Here is a 16,520-nt window from a genome sequence, read left to right on the forward strand (position 1 = left end):
AAACCATGGGGTAACCTTCCCGGGTAAGATTGCGTAAGTGTGTGTCGGGGTGGTGCTGAGGTGTTATCCACCAGACGGCGGTTTCCTTGGGTTAAGCTGAGGCGGTCCTTCCGGGTGGGTGCCTGGAATGTCCTATCCCAAAGAGAGGATGATCACCTGTCACTGTTATCATCTGAGCTCAAGCATTTGGACATCGGTATTGCAGCACTCTCAGAGGTTCAGAGACCGGATTGCGATGAGATCATGGCGGGAGGTTACACCAACTATTGGTCTGGTCACTATGATGGTTACCATGCCAAACCAGTTGCTGTATCTGTATCCGATAGGCTGACTCCAATGATAATTGAGGTAACACCGGTCAACGAGCGTATTGTGAGTCAAAGGATTTGTCACTCCTTGGGTGTCATTTCCCTGGTCTCTGGACATGCTCTGACTGAGGCAAGTGATCTCACCGTGAAGGACACATTCTATGCCACGCTCAAATCTGTGATTGATCAGTGCCCCAGATGAGATACTCTTCTTATGTTGGGGGATTTCATTGCTTCGACTAGAACTTATAGGGATGGTTATGAGACATGTTTTGGTCCCCATGGGTCTGGAACTGTGACCCAGAATAGCACTAAGTTCTTTGACTTTGTGCGAAGTCATGGACTGAGGGTGGCTGGTTCATGGTTTCAGTGCCCACAGGCTTATTGCAAGACTTTGTACTCCACCGCTGGTGGAGTGGCAAAGGAGATTGACCATGTGCTCATTGATGGTCGCTGGAGGATGATCCAGCACGGCAGGGTCAACCGGAATGCTCAGTTCCTCAATACTGACCACAGGCTTGTTGTAGCAACTCTGAAGTTGCAGCTTAAATCCAGGAAAATGGCACTATCCCAGCCGAGGCTGGAAGTTCACAAGCTCAAGGGGGAGAGGCTGGCTGAAGAGTTTGCGAACAGGCTGAGTAGAGAATTGTGGGTTCTGGGTGCTTTGTGGGATTCCAAAGAGTTGTGAAGTGCCTTCAAGACGTCCTTCAAGACGCCCAAAGATGTCCTGGAATACACCTTCGGGTGAAGAAGAATTTTGTCTCTCAACGGCCACTGGATAACATAGACCAGAGTAACAGGACCAGGCTGAATCGAAGAGCTGAGCTTTTCAGGAAGCTGAGGCATAAAACTGTATGTGCATTAATTGTGGATGGAGGAGGCTTATGCACGAGGAATCTGTGAGGGGGTACAGCATCACCTGTGGTCAAGTGATTCTCGTGCTGCTTCGAGAGGAATTCACACATTGCATTCCTCCAAGCCCATTCTTGATCGAGTTCGCCACCCTCTGCTTGAACACCATCGTCCAGAGCAGTCAGGCTTTACACCACAGAGGTCATTGATTGACTGTCTACTTGCTCTTCGGGTCCTCACCGAATGCAGATGAGAGTTTCGGCAGGGGCTGCTTACAGCCTATGTTGATCTCTGTGAAGCATTTGATCCAGTGAATCGTGATGCCCTCTAGAGGATTCTTGGTCTTTGTGAGGCGCCACCAAAACTGATCAATCTGTTGTCTGGACTATACTCTGGCACTGAGTGTGTTTTGAGATGTGGTGATACCATCTCTGACTTTTTTGCAGTTGTTACTGGATTTTGTCAGGGGTGTGTACTGATCCCACACTTTTCAGCACTTGTATGGAATGGATTCTGTGGAGGATGTCAGAGAGATCAAGTTGTGGTGCATCGTTTGGGAATGTCAAGATCTCTGACCTTGATTTTGCAGATGATAGTCAGCTTTGTGGAGACTCTACATTTCCTTTTGAGGGCTCTCGAGGTGCTGAATGAGGAGTCTGAGCCGCTGGGATTATGGGGTTTCTGTGTCAAAAATAATATCCAGGTTTTCAATGACATCTTGGATGCTGCTATCCTATCTGTACCTGTTTGTGGCGAGGATGTTAAGGTCACGGAGATATTCATTTACCTTGACAGTGATATTCATGTCTCTGCTGGCTGTGAGCCAGAGTTCAACAGACGTCTGGGTCGGGCCTCGGGAGTCATGGATTCACTGGATCACGGGGTGTGGTGCTGCCAGTACTTGTGCAGGAGGACGAAATTCCGAGTCTTCAGGTCCTTGGTGCTTCAAGTCTTGCTCTATGGATGAAAAACTTGGACTCTGACCAGGGACCTGAGATGGAGACTTAATTCCTTTGGTGCCAGGTCTCTTTAGAGAATCCTTGGATGTCGCAGGTCAGACTCTGTACCCAACGAGTGGTTACTGAGAGAGACTCAATTGAGATTTGTTATCTGCATCATCCATGCGCATCAGCTGTGGCTGTATGGACATGTGGCTCATTTTTCTGCCGCTGATCCTGCTCACCAGATTCTCTCAGCAAGGGAACTTTGTGAGTGGAGGTGGCCAATGGGCTGACCATGTGCCTCATGGTTGCATAAGGTTGATCAGCATCTCAAGGAGATGGGGATGGGCCAGGCATCTGCCTGGGGGATTGTCAGACGGGGATCCCTGAGGTCCTGGCGGAAAGTGTATGCAGCGAGGCGCTCCTCCGGTGCATTCTCCCATACCTGACCTGATCTGAGGCACTTGGAAACATGGTTTTGGGATTATGAAGTTGGAAAGAGGATTGAGGATAAGAGGAAGAAGTTCAAGGAGTGGCAGAAGTGGAAGTGTACAGTGACAGAAGAGGCTGCAGATGAAAGGAATATGGCAGCCAAGGAGGCTGGAAAGAAAGAGGCAGCAAGGGCAAAGGAGGCACATGGGAAAATGCTCGGAAAACGTTTGGATTTAGAAGAGGGTCAGAGAGTTGAATTTCGGATTGCAAATCAGATAGTGAAAGAGAGGTGCGATGTGACGGGGGTTAGTTGCTTGAAGGATGAAGTGCGACAAATTGTTGTGTATCAAGATGGAGTTGAAGGAATATGGAAGAGATTATATGGAAAGGCTGTTGATTGCAGATAATGAATGACATGGCAACAAAGGGAGCAATCCAAATATTAGGACCGGCAAAGAAGATAACTGAGAAGGAAGTTGAGGAAGCGAAAAGAGAAATGAAGAGTGGAAAAGCAGGAGGGCTGACAGGAGTTGTGGGATGTATGATGAAGGCTGCAGGAAGTTGGGGTGTGAAGAGAATGGCAGAGATTTGTAATCTACTGGTGATAGAAGGCCGCATTCCAGTGGATTAGGAACTGAGTACCCTCGTCCCTTTATACAAGGTGAAAGGTGACCCTCCAGACTGTGGCTTGTATAGAGCGATAAAGTTACTGAAGCATGGAATGCAGGTATTGGAAAGGGTGTTGGAGAAGAGGATAAAGAAGAAAGTGAAGATTAATGAAATGCAGTTTGGATTTATGCCAGGAAGAGGAACAACAGATGTGATTTTTATTGTAATGCAGTTGCAGGAGAAGTAAATTGAGAAGAGGGAGAAGTTGTTTTTTTGGGTTTGTTGATCTGGAGAAAGCATTCGATAGGGTTCCACACAAAATATTGACATGGGCATTGAGGAAGTTAGAAGTGGAGGAATGGTTGGTCAGAGTAGTGATGGCAATGTATGAGAGAGCACACACAGCTGTAAGGATGAAGGACAGGCACAGTGGTGAGGTTGAGGTGAAGGTGGCAGTGCATCAGGGTACTAAGTCCACTACTATTGTAGTTGGAGGTGCTGGCTCAGAGCGTAAAGGATGGGTTACCGTGGGAGTTGTTGGATGCAAATTATTTGGTGTTGAGTGCAGAAAGTAGGGATGGACTGAAGGTGAAGATGAATAAGTGGAAGGAATGTCAGGAGGCAAAATGTTTGAAGGTGAATATCAGAAAGATGAAGGTGATCGCAAGTGGTAAAACATGTGGTGAGGTGGAGAGAACTGGGAAGTGGCCGTGTGCTGTGTGCAGGAAGGGTGTTGGAGTAAACTCCATCAAATGTACAATGTGCGCTGATTGGGTTCATCAAAAATGTAGTGGTGTGAGAGGGTCATTAACCAGTGTGGCAGCTACATTCAAGTGTATGGTGTGCATAGAGGGAGTTGCATATGGAGGAAATCTTGAGTTGGATTTTGGAGACGGCATGAAGCTAGGTGTGAAAACATTTTGCAACCTTGGAGACATGCTGAATGAAGAAGGTGGATCAGACTTGATGATCGCTGCTGGAGTAAGATGTGCACGGAAGAAGTTTCAGGAACTGAGTGTCGTGTTGATGAGTAGGGAAGTGTCGTTGAAGTTGAAGGGAAAGGTGTATACTGCATGTGTGAGGAGTGCTATGATTTATGGGAGTGAGACATGGGTAATGAACGTGGAGCAGCAACGAAGGCTGGAAAGGGTGGAAATGAGAATGGTTCGGTGGATGTGTGGAATATCGTTTCGAGAGAGGAAGACAAATGATGACTTACAGAAGATGATGGGAATAGAGCCTGTGATGGATGTTGTGAAGAGAAACAGGTTAAAATGGCTGAGTTATGTGTTGAGGAAGGATGAAAGTGTCTGGGTGAGAATTGTGACGGAAATGAATGGAGAAGGAAGTAGAGGACGGGGAAGACCGAGAAAGACTTGGCTAAAGGTGGTGGAAGAAGAAATTGCGGTAAGGGGGTTAACAAGGGGAGATTCAAAAAATAGGGAAACGTGGAGAAGATTGTCATGGGGCCCATAAGGCTATCCCCCACGACAGCAGGGAAAATAGCCTTTAAAATGCCTGTTGTGTTCACCCATCCTGTCCACTACGTTTCATCCAAATCAGTCCATAACCTTTTGAGATATCATGTTGTATATCGTTTTTGGCCCAAATTCTCAATGGTGAAAAATCACTTAAAAATTTATCGTATCTGGCTCCGTAAACAACTTTTTAGGATATCCTGTTCACAGACAAACATCAGTCAGATAAAAACAAACAAACAGACATGCAGGAGTGAAAACATAACTTCTGCTCACCTTTGGTGGTAGAGGTAAAAAAAAAAAGGCAACAATTCAAAATGGTGGTTTCATACTCTTCGGGGTCGAATAAACTGGAGAAACATTAACAATTGGGGGCATGAATTGTAGAAACAAACCTCACAACAGGTACTGCATAAGCCTCCCCTTATCCGACAGGGGGAGGCTTAACTATTTGAGAATAAGGGCACGGATCCCATGTGAGTCCATCACCGAAGCAGGGTCAAGACCTGATCGAACTTTTTTTTATTTTCTCAGGTGAGAAAGAGACTAACGCAGAGTCTAGTAGAGAGATTGAACGTCCAGGTGAGATGGGGATAGAGTGGGAAGTGTTGCATGTACGACATTTGGAAGCAAAGATAATTTATCCATTCTGCTTTATCTCTGGCAGAGTCTCCAATTCAGGAGTTTGAGCTGATGGCTGAACGAATGCTGGCTTTCAGGATACACTGTTTGATGTCTTACCAAGGGACAGCAAACTCATCATGCTCACCCTGCCTGCAAAACACAAGCATGAAACTTTATAGCTGGGTGAGATTTGAACCCTGGCTGGACATCCCACAGGACCGACCTGTCTGTTATGGTGAAGTGATTCATCACAGGAGATTCCAATAATCTTAAAGCCCTTGGTTTCCATAGCGTCAAGCAGAGAAAGTGTTGTGGAACTTTTATTTGGGTTCTTTTTATGTTCTTACTTTTTGTTAACCGTTTAACCGACTCGATGTAAATCCTGTTACTTAAATCAAAGACACCGATTAATTCACTTTCCACAACGTGAAAGTACATCACATCAGAGAGTTTTATTGTTACTTGGTACTTGGCCAGTCCCAAGGAGTACAACCCACTGAGATGGTATACATCCTCACGTGCTTGCACTAAAACAAGATTACATTTTCTGGTATTTATATACTTTCATGGGATAGTGGAGGGGGCCTGTTAAGCCTGAAACAAAGAACTCGAAAATGTAATACGTGTCTTCTCGGTGAAAAGCAAATGATGTAATCATGGCAAAGTTTGCTGTTATCAACCCAGGTCACTTTGTTCCATAGCAAGACTTTTCTTTTTTTCAACATTTAGGGCAAAAGACTCTTGGCTAAAGGGAAGCATAACTGACGTCCAATACGACTTATAGCATAAAATTAAATTTATAAAACACCAGCAACACTTACCATTGAGAGTACATTAATATCATTATTTTCTTCCACAATTCCTCCCTTTTTTCCTTAACCGGAAAATTTTGAATAATTATATTACACATGATAACCATATCCCGTTCCTGGAGGAGAAAAGATATTCGTTATACAAGTTCAATCAACAATGGCAGCGAGTGCTCATATCAGAAGAATGCTGGTTAATGACCATTTCAATAGTGTCCCAGCCAGGTGAGTGATTGTGTTTCCATTTAATTTATGGCCTGTTCATCAGCATGTGTCACACAATGAAAAGACATGCTACCCGAAGCCAGAAGATAAACAGGTCAGGGTGAAGATAGCAGCACCCAACGGGAAACACAGTCAAAGCACTCCTTGAGCTGAAGAGAAGGTATGTCTTGGCAAGTATGTGCTTGGGCCCGACACTGGGTTGAAGGAGACGAAAAGGACTCGAGAGGTGAACAGAGATCCAGCCCCAACAGAGTTTGGGGCCTTGCAGCAGCAGTTTGTGCAATCAGGTTTGATTCACCAAGCGAGCTGTGCACGCTAGATGCAGTCGCGATGGCTGCACGAGCCCCTACCCCCACCATTGAACACATGTTGCAGAGGACTCGCCGTGTGCACCTTCAGGGCCTTCGTCGTGCATTGAAGCAACCACGGCAAGTTCACGATGTATTTGCAGAGCAGCAATCCGCGAGTGTAGTTGAGGACATTCCTCCAGGCAGGCACCACACAACGGCGACGTTAAGACTTTGCCTTGCACATGTGGTTTGACTTGTCCAACCTTCTCCTCAGTGGGTTTTTCCTTTTTTTTCACCAACATTGCTCATCTTATCTCTTCAGTAAGGGGGTAGTTTTATGATCACGTGTTGAATGCCCAATCACCCAAATCGGGATTCTCCCATCGTCCAATCTTTCGGTAGAAGTTCTTTCCAAAGCTTCATTCGACAAAATCGTACATTGCATAGTTCAACTGCTCTCAACACTCCGAAACAAACAAAATCAAGGTTAAGCATCGATTAAACATGCCATCAGTAAACGTTATAGGCTCATGTATTTCAACAAGACTGACAAAAGTTCTTGCAGAAGCATTCAACTTGCATTATATGTTATATCAACATTTTATCCCTTTTCCTTGTTTTTTTTCCCCCAAAACAACATGCTAAATTATACAGAAATCTCAGTTGTATGTACACTCAAAAACATTCATCTCATTTGCTATTTCCATGTAGAAAGGGCAAACAGTCTTTGTCAGGGATCCAATTTGCAATCAATAATTCTTTTGACCAAAAATATTCCATCATCTATACAAAAATATGGCAGACAAGCTTGCAGATCAAAAGACTATATTTTGCTCAGTGTGGAGCTTGTTAAATTTCTGTGTCCTGTATTTTAACCCAATTTTCTTCACTAACTGATGCACTTCGTTTACAGATCAATCATTTTTAGAGGTAACATGAATTCATTCATCGATGCAATGAATTTTACCTGCCTGAATCGATCAAAGGGTTACACTGGGTTGTTTGCCATTGCCTTCCCAGCAGTAGTTTTAGCAGGAATTTGTCTTTAACATCCATCAACCAATGTCATTTATTTACTTTAACATTCACAGACTAGTAAAAATTAGCACGCCGAGTTCAACGTCCATCCGAGGGATCATGCCTGTGATGCTGCTTTTTACAGCGCGTGCGCTTTATACAATTGCACCCAGTTTGAAATGTCCCCGGTGTCTACCACGTCTCCGGTGTCCCCCCCCCCCCACGTGCCTCAAGACAGCCAATGTTGGCCGTCCGGTAGATGCAATGTGTAACCTCGATGGAAATGGCAAAAATTTACGGAAATACCCGAGCATTTCAATGGAAATTTGTGAAACTAATGTGTTATATATGTGAAAACCATTGAATTTATTGCTTGACGGAAAAAAAACGAAGACATGCGCCCCTCTCATGTACGAACGAACGAAAGACGTCATTTCCGCCCACCATCGCATTTCGCGCTGAAAGACGTCATTTCCGCCCATCATCGCATTTCGCGCCCATTGCCGAATGCTGAAAACTAAGTTCTTCTTCTGCTATCATTCTTTTGCGGCCCCCTGCCACGCTGTATCGAACGATTTCATTCCTTCTGTTATATATATATATATATATATATATATATATATATATATATATATATATATATATATATATATATATATATATATATATATATATATATATATATATATAAAGGTGCTTATCACAATAATAACAAGATTTTTACATTGCAAATTTTATTTACAGGAGCGAGGCAAGTTTGAAATTTCATTCTTGAGGTTGGAAAGATGTTGTTTTCTGGCTCTCCTGAGAGTGGACACAATGTTGTTGTGGAGTTTTTCGAATGTATTGAGATTGCCTTTGGTTAGATCTTTCTTCCAGGAAGAGAATACAAGTTGTTTCAGAACAACTGCCTCACCACAAGATTCAGTGTCCCTTGGGCAGGAAGGAGGGTAGGATAATTGAAAATGAGATGGGATCAATCTTGCATGAGAGAGCAGGTTAATGTGGAACAATTCTCACACTGAGTTAACATCAGGGGCAGTATATTTGGAAGACCAGTGACCATTTGCAACCATGATCGAGGAACTGCTCAAATTTTGGATAAATTGTACCTGAGTAGTTGCTGAATCTGAAATGACTTGGAATAACAGGCGTCATGGTAACCATAGAAAGCCGATGGGTCATATGGAACAGTCCAGCTTATGATGCTCCTCTGAGATATGTGTTTCACCAGCATCCAGATGTATCCATGTATTTGCACAATCACAAACTTGCCAACTATTCTCAGGTAAACTGGGAATTTTCAAATGATCTTTGAGACAAAGATTCACAAAACGGACAATATTTTTTCGATGAAGTGACTTCAGGAGTTGTATCGCTGGGCACTGCCATTTTGTCTCTTTCAATGTTCCACCATTCTGCCACCTGGAGAACACAAAGGGCAAATTAGATTTTTGCTGCAGTACAATTTTGCCAAATTCAGAGTAAAAGTCCTGCCAAAGTGCAGGTTTTTGGAAGTGGCATGATCCAATTTGTGTTCTTCAATGTTCAAAATATAACATTCAATTGAAATTAAATAGTTCCTCGACCATGGTCACAAAACTGAATGATATAGATGAGCAGCCCACCCTCAACCAAAAGCAGATTCCAGTCAAAAAGGGCTGGGCCATTCAGAAATACAGATGATCAATCACACCAAATCTGACATAAAATATATCCATAACGACACCATGTGTTCACTCGTATGGACAAAATAAGTGCAGAAGTTTTTCATCAAATGAATGGTGACAGGAGCAGGGACCAGACCCTGAGATGAGAGTTTTGACAGTCGTAAGGTAGGGATCTTTCATGAGAGAGCAGGTAATGCATGAATTGCTCTCCCTGGAAAGGTCGTGGCATCAGAAAAAAACGATAAATGTTTAAATTTGAGTTTGATAGGTGCCTATGATCATTGGGAATAGAGGAGTTATGGGCATGGGCAGGAATGGCAGGGAGCTGAGTGAGATCAGTGGTGGTGGTGATCGTATGGCAGCTTAGCTGCCGGGGTGGCTATCATTTATTGAAGCGCGACTGTGTCACTGATGCAGTGCCCTCTACCAGTACTCACACTGGAACTGGTACTCATTTCGCCGACCTCGGAAGGATGACAGGCTGAGTCAACCCCCTGGTGTATTAATTCAGCAGTCGACAGGGCTTGAACTCAGGACCCAAGGATCCCAAGCTGCCACCATAACCACTGGGCCAACACCAGGCTTCCCAGTGAGATCAGTGATTGGATACCTGTGTCATAATTCTGATTTCTGTGAGAGGGTCTCATCAAAAGGTGAATGTGGTGTGTTTGCTCATTCCTCACCTACAACCCCATTCATCCTCCCCCCCACCCCCAGCCTCCAAAAAATTTAAATATATGTACACTGGTGATGTCTGTTTTTATCCCATTGTTTTCAGGGAACTGACAACCATCTTGGAAGAAATACCTGGTGCTCGTGAGTACTCAACTTTACATTTCCAAGCAAAACAAGAAAAATAGCAATGAGATAGCAGACCCTCGCTAGGACTGCTTTTGTGTAGTGTATTTTGTGTGGCGTTTTTGTACTGGTGTGTAACATAATTAATAAGAGACATAATTCGAACTACCACTATCTAACTGCTGGCAGTGATGACAGGGTACCAAGATGTCCCGCTTTGATGCAACCCTGCTTTGATCGAACGCCTGACCCTGTCCCATGATGTTTTCTTCATTATTATTCATGATTCAATTGAATTTAGAATGGCAATAAATTAAATTAAATTCAGATCAAATGGAAGACCAAATCGGTACAGTCCTGCATTGTACTAATCAGAAGGAACCCAAGCAAGCAAAAATAAAAGATTAAGTCATCAGGAGGAACCTTGATGGGATTCACATTTCAGCTGCTGCTCCTCTGCCCTAAAACACATCCAGGCACAACCAAGTGAGCCTTATTCCCAAAAAAATAAAAACAAACAAACAAAACCCCCCATATTTGGATATTAAATCATTCTGGCTGTCAGACCATGTGTCTGATCAAGTTGAAATTTATGACTTTTATTCCCAATCACCAATAGATCACATTTGTGAAGTTTCACAACGATTGATTCAGTGGTTCCAGAGAAAACATTACTTAATATTTTTCTTAAATCCAATATGGCTGCCAAAAACCATGTCAGTTATCAATTATTCCTGAACAACTTTGTACATGCATGCCTTGTGGAACATTTATGTGAAGTTTCCCCTCAATCTGTCCAGCTGTTCTGGAGAAGATTTTTTTTTATATGTTTTGGGTTAAATCCAATATGGCTGCCAAATCATTGTGACTCATGACATCATCTGTGTGAACCTTTTGTTCATCATGGATAGTTGGTCATATGTGTAAAGTTTCACTTTGATCTGTTCAGCCATTTCAGAGAAGAAGATTTTTGAATGTTTAAAAAACAAAAAAACAATATGGCTTCCGAATCACGTTACCGATGACCATGAAAAAAAAATTTGTGGACCATTTTATCCCCAGACGACCTTCAAAAGTTTTCATACTGATTGGATGTGGTTTTCTCCATATGCAATTATGATGTCAAAACGAAGGCACCGGTGACGTCATCAAAAATCACTCTTATTCCCCATGACGAGTACTTGCCGTGTGCCAAGTTTTAATTTTTTCCTTGGTGCTGTTTCAGAGATACAGAGGTTCAGATTTTTCCCGTTTTTTAATTACGGCTGCCACACCACATGACCTATGACGTCATTATGATTAAAACATTCTACATGAGGAATCGCACCGAATGTGAAAATTTGGTCTTAATCCGCCAAGCGGTTGCAAAGAAAAATACAAAAGTTCTGTGCAGCCAAACAGTCAGACAGACAGACACAGACAGACAAACGGACCCAATTGAAATACTCTCTCCTTCGGTGAGGGAAATAAAACATTTCAATCTCAAATTATTTGTAAATGCTCTCTCTGTACACCACGTAGGATTCTATTCTGATCTAAAAATAATGTGTGTCAGTGTGTGTGTGTGTGTGTGTGTGTGTGTGTGTGTGTGTGTGTGTGCACGCGCGTGTCTGTGTGTGTGCGCGTGTCTGTGTCTGTGTGTGTGCGTGTCAGTGTGTGTGTGTGTGTGTGTGTGTGTGTGTGCGTGTCAGTGTGTGTGTGTGTGTGTGTGTGTGCGTGTGTGCGTGTCAGTGTGCGTGTCAGTGTGTGTGCGTGTGTGTGTGCGTGTGTCAATGTGTGTGTGTGTGTGTGCGTGTGTGTGTGCGTGTCACTGTGTGTGTGTGTGTGTGTGTGTGTGTGTGTGTGTGTGTGTGTGTGTGTGTGTGTGAATTACAAATTTATTTTACAGATAATTGGAATTTCAAATCGAGATCAATAATGATGAGTTTCACACCAAATTATTTAATAAACGAGATGTTTTGCATTCCATATTGCACGAATGCCTTTCTTCGGCAGAAATATTTCAAAGAAGTTATTCTACGGTTCGGTTTCTTCGGACTGTGAGAGCAACCACACACAACAGTGAACTTGTAAATAGATTAAAACAACTAGTCAGACGTTTACTAACACAGAGACTGACAGTTATCAGATGAAAAGCTTTCTTTAAGATCATAAAAGGATACCAAATAGAATTAGTGAAATACAATATGAATAGTAAAAAATATTATGAACGAGATATTTGTATAAATACTTTATTGTGAACAAGAAGGGCACTCAATAGAGCGCATACCTCTGCCATGTAATGCCTGATCCACAATAATAGTGACACAACCTTTTTGAGATATCTTGCACGCAAACAAACAAACAAACAAACAAACAAACAGAAAGGGGTGAAAACATAATTTCCTTCACCTTTGGTGGCTGGGGTAATAATATACATGGAAACCATTTCAACCCATTTCAGTGGTTGCTTGGAGATAAGGAAGCAGTTAAAAAACGGGTAATAAATATCTGTTTGAATATTTGAACAGTTTGATCCAGAGGTGAGTGGGGTGGTCGTGTTGGTTGGTGTAAATATTATATTTAAGCTAAGATGTGCACAATTTAATGTCTAATCATATGGGAGAATGTGATGGGAGTTGTAACTATGTGATAATGCATTAAATCCTCTCGTGAGAAAAGTTTGATTAGTGATGTTACATTGATGGGTTGACTGACTTCCTGGACACAACTGAGGTTGTGGATCCACTAATGTAGGTAATCTACTGATGTGGATCCATCACCGAGTTTGTGGATCTACTGATGCAGGTAATTTACTGATGTGGATCTGTGATCGAGGTTGTGGATCCGCTGTTTGGAGAAGTTCTGGGCTGACAAGAAACATTGAGGAAGAACGGTGTCCAGCTGAAGATCCGTGGGGTCGGGAAACCATTCATTTGCTTACAGGTTTTGGTTCATACTTTGATGAGGGAACTGTGTTTTGACGTTAACATTATTTGCAGCAATCCTTTAAATTATATTGTTACAGCCACGGGTACCGGGTGTATTATGAGGAGGTTAATCCCCGTTTCTCCTCGGAAGAACCGGACCTGGGGCCACTGCTCACAATTAACATTGTAGTCCGGTGGGTTGCTTTAGAACCATGAACGCCAATCAATTAATCTCGAGTTCCAGTGTCCACCATCTAATTTGCCGTTTAACTGGAGGTCACGTGTTTTCCTGAATGGGGAGCGCACCCTCGGCAAAGCACCAATCTTATCTTGATTAGATCTTAATTTGGGCGGCCGAGCGTTTACCGCTGGTGCATGCCGACGATGACAGGTTAATTGGTTTGGTAATTACCTCCTTGTCTATCTTGGTTTGGATATAGACCGTGTTACGTTCAGCGAAAAACACTTCGAAATCAAATTTCGTGACAGAAATTTACTTATGGATGAAAGTCGCCTGCATAGTGTATTATTACCTGTTCTTCACAATGGTATAACTCTTCAAGTTCATAACCCGGCACGAAGGGGTGAAAAAGGGGTGAAAAGTCAGCGATTTTGTCATGATTCGCGTAGGGCAGTGGCCAAACTCATTGTGCGTGAGAACCAATCACAAAACGCCACATGGGTCACGTGACAGCTCTCCAGTCGGAGGAACTGGGGGAATTGTGGACAAAATGGTGATGGCCACGACCCGGAAGTACGTGTTTTTGCAGGGTTCGAGAGAAAAATCACTGTTCCGCTACATAATCATTAATCGTACGCTGCAATTTTGACTACTGGTGATTTCCCACCAATGTCATTGACTGTGTAGTGGATATTACGGTAGGAGAACTGCTCGTGCAAGCGGTCATTGGAGTTTCTTTCCTGCTGCGGACTTTCCCGATCTCCTCAGCCCATCCATTTTACCGTGGCCGACAATGGAAGAATGAAAACCCCCGCACAGGGCGGTCGGATGTAAGGAAGTTGGGGAGGTCCCGTGTAAACAAACCACAACAGCCGGCCAAAGTTCAGAGAGAATATATTACATGTCATGATCAATGCATGCAAGTCAGGCACAGGTACACTTACAGTCTTACACAAGCAATTCAGGTTACACAAGCAATTCAGGTTACACAAGCAAGTCAGGTTACACAAGCAAGTCACGTTACACAAGCAAGTCACGTTACACAAGCAAGTCGGGCACAGACACCGACACAAGCAAGTCAGGCACAGACACCAAGATGGACACTATTCACCATCACTTGAATCATCACCTGAACCATCACTGTAATCATTCACCAACTCCAGTTCAACTGCCGATTCTTCAACATTTTCACAACCTGTACAACGAACATTTGCACAACGACATTTACACTGGTTTGCCAAACATCTGCTTTTCTCACAGCCACAAGATTCATGGGATAACAGGCCATGTGGAGCTACATCACCTGCATACCACCTCACAGATACGCATCCATCAATTACTTGCCATCCATTCTCATTGGGGTCCCGGATGTCCATAATCCTGCTCGATGCTTGCTTGTTGAGGTATGCTTGGTAATTGACGCGAAGGATATGTTGCACCAATGCGTCTTGGCAAGGAGGAATCCTTTGCTCACCCAGGGCTTTGGTGCAGAAGATTGTATAGCGTGCTTCATTCACGGACGAGCACTTCACACCATACAGACTGCAGACGAATTTCTCCAACGTTTCGAACACCTCACAGGAAACCGTAACACTGTCACCATTTCGCTTTCTGGGCAATCCACGTCCATGTTACACCAGAGTTTCCCACTTTCCTTGATTTTTGACCAGCTTTTGTGCCCCAGTTTTATCAGTTTCGCTGTGCGTGGGGCTGCCCTCACATGTACGATGCACTTCATATTCCTTTGATGTCTTGTAAACGGCGAAAAATGTCGAAAAAATGAAAATATTTTAGGCCGATCACATGTTATCCATGGGCGCGGCCACCTTGAACTGCCTCCACACGCAAGTTTCTCTGAATGGAGAGCTGTCACGTGACCGAGTGGCATCCTCTGATTGGTTCTCACGCCCAATGAGTTTGGCCACCGCCCTACACAGCTCGAGACGAAATCGCTGACTTTTCACCCCTTTTTTCACCCCTTCGTGCCGGGTTATGGAGTTGAAGAGTTATACCATTGTGAACAACTGGTAATAATACACTATACAGCCGACTTTCATCCATAAGTAAATTTCTGTCACGAAATTTCACTTCCCAGTGGAACATAACACGGTCTAATAATGCTGGATCAATGGAAGGAAAAGACAAGCACGAAGAGGTTGAAACGTCAACAAGGAATTTATTAATATAAAAAAGAAATAAACAACTTTTTGATTTCCTTGTGGTGAAAATAAGAAAATTCAAATCAATAAAAATTATTTCAAACAAGTAAAGGATTAAACAGACATTGATAGAAAAATAGACAAAGAGCAGATGCTTACCACTATGCCTTACTTAACGATTAAACACGAGACAAGGGTACCCAGCACATCATTCAGGGGGGAAAGAAATCCGGTCTCGCTTCCCAAGGTGAAAGTCGTCGTGCGTCAAATGAAACGTCCCGAAATGTGTGAGCGTGCCTTGGTCCGCTGCCAGCGCCCTGCCTCGCCATGCACCCATTCGCAAAACAGGCTCGAACACCAATCGACGTCACGTCGTCACCCCCAGGAACCAGGGACACCAACAATCAGGTACGCCAGGAGCAGGTCTCGAGCAGAGCCAGCATTAACGATCCAACCGTCACCCACCGTCAGGAGTCCCCTGGATCCACAACCAACGGACAGCTGTAAGGAGCTATGAAGCGCTGTGCGATGCTGTGAGAAGCTGTAAGGCGCTCAGGTGCTGTGAGGAACTGAGGCGCTGTGAGAAGCTGTAAGGTGCTGAGGCGCTGTGAGGTACTGTGAGGCTGTCACCAGCGATCAGCGCCGCAAAACCGCAAGGCCGTCACCAACTGTCTCAAACTCAACTGTCGCCAGCTCACCAACCATCTGACTGAAACTGACTGGAGCTGAAAATAGCCATCACCCAGCTGTCACAAAAACTCTCAGAGCTGGAAGGAGCCGCAACCAGTTGTTGCCAACTCAACTGTTGCCAACTGTCACAAAAACGGTCCTCTCGTCCTTTTTATCGGCAGCCAGTCTGGGCGGAGCCTCAAGCAGACCAGCAAAATCCACCTTGCCTGTTGGCGCATCGTTGCACGTGACAAAACTGCCAATCTTCCGATCATTCTAACGGTGACTGGATGAATGGCAGAAAGCAACCATTTGCCAGATTACCGAGAAAAACGTGAAACACTAAGAAAACGTCAACAACAATTATCACCTCAATGTTCATGTCCTGTTTGCTCTGCTCATCCTGTCCATTTTTCTGTTGTTTCTTCACCCATCATAATTTCTTCTGCCATTATTTGCCTCAGGCATCACATCATGTCATTCTCGGGCTGCACTGCTGACGATAACCCGGCGTTCTGTGCTGTCGCCGACACATTTTCCTGAGGCCGA

At 43.9% G+C, this 16,520-nt stretch overlaps 2 protein-coding genes across 2 annotated transcripts in view; both read left to right on the forward strand.

The window, feature by feature from the left end:
* Window positions 1–16,520, forward strand: part of LOC147007344 (NACHT, LRR and PYD domains-containing protein 12-like) — a 45,805-nt gene that overhangs the window by 6,238 nt on the left and 23,047 nt on the right. The window contains exon 2 of the mRNA XM_085867290.1: window positions 10,034–10,071. The gene's annotated coding sequence lies outside the window, so the exon portion shown is untranslated. The remainder of the gene's footprint in view (window positions 1–10,033; window positions 10,072–16,520) is intronic.
* Window positions 2,062–5,537, forward strand: LOC147007345 (uncharacterized). Its single transcript, XM_085867292.1, is given in 2 exon segments — window positions 2,062–3,608; window positions 3,610–5,537. Coding segments are annotated over 2 exon segments (1,098 nt in total). The 5' UTR covers window positions 2,062–3,519; the 3' UTR covers window positions 4,619–5,537.

The sequence above is a fragment of the Eptatretus burgeri genome, unplaced genomic scaffold (genome assembly GCF_056783735.1).
Source record: "Eptatretus burgeri isolate ZD-2024b unplaced genomic scaffold, Ebu_testis_v1 Ebu_testis_scaffold_289, whole genome shotgun sequence".
Classification (NCBI taxonomy): domain Eukaryota; kingdom Metazoa; phylum Chordata; class Myxini; order Myxiniformes; family Myxinidae; genus Eptatretus; species Eptatretus burgeri.